Source organism: Centropristis striata, chromosome 10 (assembly GCF_030273125.1).
Source record: "Centropristis striata isolate RG_2023a ecotype Rhode Island chromosome 10, C.striata_1.0, whole genome shotgun sequence".
Taxonomy (NCBI): Eukaryota; Metazoa; Chordata; class Actinopteri; order Perciformes; family Serranidae; genus Centropristis; species Centropristis striata.
In genome coordinates this window covers 2345733-2350732 of record NC_081526.1, presented here as the reverse complement: position 1 = coordinate 2350732, position 5000 = coordinate 2345733, and the positions used below count along the sequence as shown (strand labels likewise).

The 5000-nt window shown below is 37.3% G+C and overlaps 1 protein-coding gene across 1 annotated transcript in view; it reads right to left on the bottom strand.

The window, feature by feature from the left end:
* LOC131979579 (E3 ubiquitin-protein ligase SH3RF3-like) overlaps positions 1-5000 on the bottom strand; it is a 208589-nt gene that overhangs the window by 40001 nt on the left and 163588 nt on the right. Inside the window, exon 5 of the mRNA XM_059343616.1 lies at positions 2820-2935. Within this exon, the coding sequence (XP_059199599.1) occupies positions 2820-2935 (116 nt within the window). The remainder of the gene's footprint in view (positions 1-2819; positions 2936-5000) is intronic.

Genomic DNA, 5000 nt, shown 5'->3' with positions numbered 1-5000 from the left:
CTTCACCTCAGCAGGTTCCTTTCTTATGGCAGGAGGAGGCATTTCTCTTTCCTTACTCTTAGATGAACTCAGGCAGGAGATTCATTTTGCCATCTTTTCAAAATATATGCATTTGCCGTCTTTTCAAAACAGGTTCATTTGTCATTTTCCAAAAAGGTCCTTTCTAATATATTTAATATATTGTGCATTAATGTTTCTTGGTGAATGAGAATGTTAAGGTATTCATCTGAAAGGTAAAACCAGCGTAATTTAACCAAATGGCCTTTATGCCCTGTCATGTGGCCTTTGTGCCCTTAAAATAAGTGTGAATAGGAAGGCCAAATGGCCTCGCCCCTAAAATGACGAAATTCCAAGCCTGGTGGTGATCAAACTGAAAAGTCCTAAAGTCCGGACCAAACCAGATAGGTGTGAAAGCGCCCTTAGTTACTTTTAAAATCAAGTAGTCAGTACCGTAACTAAGTCACTCTGTAGAGGAGTAATCAGTAATCAGATTACTTTTTCAAAGTAACTGTGGCATCAGGCTCAATGATGCTCCATGACCAAACTGAACATACAGCAGCAGCTTTGTAAACATGATGGAAACAGATTAAATGTTGCTTTCCCCACTGATGGAAAACAAACATTTAAAGATGAGACTTTTAGATGAAACTTCACTTTCTGCAGAAAGGAACTTGGTAGCATTGAAGTATTTCAAGCCGGAAAATATCACATAAATGCAAACCAGCTGAGAGGTCAGAGGTCAGAGGTCAGAGGTCAGAGGTCAGAGCCACCACAGTGCTGCTGCCATCAACCAGGTGTTCAAACTGGTTCAGATGGAGACGAGTGAGTCCACCTGGGACACATTAACCGACTCAGCTCGCTAAATGGACTGCAGGGGAAGTTCAGTGGTGAAAAACAACATGTTTCAGGATGTATGAGAAATAAAATACAAGTTGAGCTACCAAAATCGGTTTAAAAACACAGTCGGCAATAAAGTCGGTTGTTTTCAGACACAATCATGTTAACTGTGGTTTCATTTTCATTGTGATATTTTTGGAAGAGATTGATTAATAAGAAAATAAAGTTTTGAGAAGATATACACTGGAAAGATCTAAAAAATATTTCAGCAACTGTGTATTTTCTAAATGCTTCCCATTGGAAATATTAATGTAAGCGATTAATCAATCACAAAGCATGTTAATAATTAGATTAATTGTTTAAGTGCTTGACAGCCATAGTTGCAAAACGGTGATCATTTTCATTTTCAGTAGCTTGTAAAATCCTGATATAGGGCACTGCCTTTTTAAATTTACTGTCTATAAGACCACAAATGAGTAATAACGTAAAAAAGCTTCCTGCAAGAGTTCCTGGAAAGGGTGTATTTGTGTGTGAATTAGAATGTTAAAACAGCAGTTAAATGGGCTTTTAGACATCTTTTGAAACATTTTAAAGAGATGGAGTTCTTTGCCAGATGGGAAAAGATATTTATTCCATCATTTAGTCCCTAAATTTAACAATAAATTGATCTCTGCATGTCAGAAAACTTGGAGGATGAAGATCTAAAGAGTGACGAACCTGAGAATTACATTTAAAATAAGTCTTAAAGTTATCTGGAAAGTTTTCATGATCTGAATATACCTTATAAATAAAAACACACATATTTTAGAGATATTGATGTGATGAACAGTAAGAATCTGAAGGTCCTGATGAGTTCTGGGACTCAGATTTGTTTCCATCCTAACAAAACATTTCTGAAGAACTAAAACTCTGTGGAGTGAAGTGAAAGGTGCCCAAACTATATTACAATATGAAAGAAATGGTTAAATTAAACTATAATAAAGTGTACGAAGACAGTTTGTAGTAACTAGAGTACTAGTGCTCCTTATTATACCAATTTTTTTTCTGTTGCTAAACCAGTATATTTGTGCTTTCCAACTCAAACTCTCATCAACAAAGATTCCTCCAAACTCTCTCTCTCTCTTTCTCTCCTTATTTCTGTCTACTATCAAATGAAAGATTCCCAAAAATCCCTAAAAAGCTTACATGAAAGTACGAACCTGGTCTCACAGGAATCCGTGGAATAGCCACGGAATCACTCAAATTTCCGTGAAACTGACACGGATTTCGCTACAATGCAAGTTAATGACTTAAGTTAGTGACTTCCAAGGTTCCTGCGGTCAGAACAAAAAACATGGCGGACAGTTCTCTAATTTTTAGTGAAAAAAATCAATATTTTGACTTAGTTTCTGCATAAAAATGGATTTTGATCACATTTCTAGCGAGAAATATATGTTTTATTTTCTAAATATTCACTCAGTGAATGTACATAATCACTTTGTATGTTGGAATAGCCACGGGATATGACTGGCATTAACTTGCATTGTAGCCAAATCCGTGTCAGTTTCACGGAAATTTGAGTGATTCCGTGGCTATTCCACGGATTCCTGTGAGACCAGGTTGGCAAGTACATATGCTGAAGTCAATAGAATAAACTTGTTCTTCTCAAAGTTCAACGTCTCTATGGAAACACACAGCAGGCTGTAGAATAAATGCACAGTGTTTGTGTTTGAAGCCTTGTTATGAAACAGTGATGGAACATCTGAAGAGGAACTGTGTGACTGTGTTCTATGTTTCTGAAGGGGTTTGATCCTTGACCAGTGGAGGAGGAGACGTGGTAGCAGAGGTGGTGGAACACGGCCAATAACTCTCAATAACTCTGGGCACAAAAGAGGAAATATTTATTAACGTTCTCAGGAGGAGGCGGGTTCTGGAGTCACGCTCACAGAACCTGAGACCTGTTCTAGGGTGGCTGAGCTGACAGCACCCTGAGGTGTACTCACATGTTGAGTGGCAGCTGCACCTTGGCGTGGGCCAGCAGCTCAGAGGTGATGGACGCCACTTTGGGGGGCACCAGAACCCCTGGAGAGGACGGAGAGGGACCCGGGTGGGACGCATCCTGAAGAAACACACAAAGACACACACAAAGAATTAGAGTTAGTGGTTTCCATTTATATTAACCCTGTGGAGTCTCCAAAAGACTTGTTGCCCTCCATCAGACTAGAAAACAAAGCAGCGTGGAGCCCTACTGTACATTTACCTCTAAAGTTCTGGCTGTAAACTCCATGAGGCCAGTTTCAGTTTGATGATGATATACCAAGTAAAACTGGAGACAAGCTCAATAGATTTAGTATCAAATGATAGAACTGGATGGAACCCTCTTATATGGTAGATTGTTTTGAAAGTATTTTGAAAAGTAAAAAAAAGATTCAAAATCACGTTTTATGTTGGACTAAAGGACTAAAAAAAATGACCAAAATGACCAAAAAAGACACAAAATGACTAAAAAAGACACAAAATGACTATAAAAAGACACAAAATGATTAAAAAAGACACAAAAAGACACAAAATGACCAAAAAAGACACAAAATTGCTAAAAACGGACACAAAATGACCAAAAAAAAGACACAAAATGACTCAAACAGACACAAAATGACCAAAAATACACAAAAAGACACAAAATGACTATAAAAACACAAATGACTAAAAAAAAGACACAAAATGACTAAAAAAAGACACAAAATGACTAAAGAAAGACACAAAATTACCAAAAAAGACACAAAATGACTAAAAAAAGACACAAAATGACTAAAAACAGACACAAAATGACCAAAAAAGACACAAAAAGACACAAAATGACAAAAAAAACCCACAAAATGACAAAAAAAACCCACAAAATTACTAAAAAAAAGACACAAAAAGACACAAATGACCAAAAAAGACACAAAAATGACATAAACAAAACAAAACAAAACAAAACAAAGGAGACACAAAATGACAAAAAATGACAGAAAAAACTAAAAAAGACACAACAACAGACACAAAATGACCAAAATTGTTAGGCTAAACAAACAAGACCCAAATCAAACAGAGTCCCACTAGAATAAAAACCAGAGTTGATGACAGGATCACACACAATCACAAGATCACATTTATGTTGGTTCTTCTTTGTTTCTTTTTGGTTCTAAATGTTGATCCAGTAAGTCAGAATAAAGAATCAATTATTATTATCAGGTCATATTGGTGAAAAAATATACCAACATGGTATTTAAACATGTTTGAAGTGGTGAATACAGGCAGGATGGAAGGAGTCAGACATGGAGGAAATAGAACAAAACTCCAGAGAGTTAAAATAAAACATTATTATGTGCCGGCAGCATTTGCAGCTTCTCAGTATGCATCCTGGGTGTTATTGAGAAACACATTGAACCAGGTGTGATGGTGTGAATGCAGCTAGAAGCAATAAACGTAAAAAGCAATGTGTCTCCAGTCTGCAGCGATCAGAGAGAGGGATGGTGATGGTCTCATGGAGCAGCTGATCGTTCATAACATCTCAAGTGGAGCACAGTGACCAGGTGAACTGGTGCATGTTTACTGCAAACTATATTAGCTTGGAGCTAAGGAAGCTGCAGCTGATATACTGGCTGATATTAGCTTATTGCTCGTACTGTTTATCTCTATCAGTTTATATATGTTGGCAGCTATAGAACAGGAAATTACAGACAACATGCCAAGGACATGTTTCAGATGGCTCAGAAACACGGACACCATTACATGAAGTCACAATGTAAACACTCACCGGTCACTTTATTAGGTGGAGTGTGTACCTAATAAAGTGGCCGGTGTGGTCTTCTGCTTCAAAAATTCACAACAAAATTAAAACTAAAACTAATGAAAAATCCCAAACTATCATAACCTTGCAAGGGAATTCACTGTTCCAATGAGGGTCCTCACAATAATAGAAGTACAAGAATGTGTGTGTGTGTGTGTGTGTGTGTATGTGTGTGCGTGTGTGTGAGTATGTGTGTGTGTGTGTGTTTGTGTGAGTATGTGTGTGTATGTGTGTGTGTATGTGAGTATGTGTGTATATTTGTGTGTATGTGTGTGTGTGTGTGTGTGTGTGTGTATATATGTGTGTGTATGTGTGTGTGTGTGTGAGTATGTGTGTGTGTGTGAGTATGTGT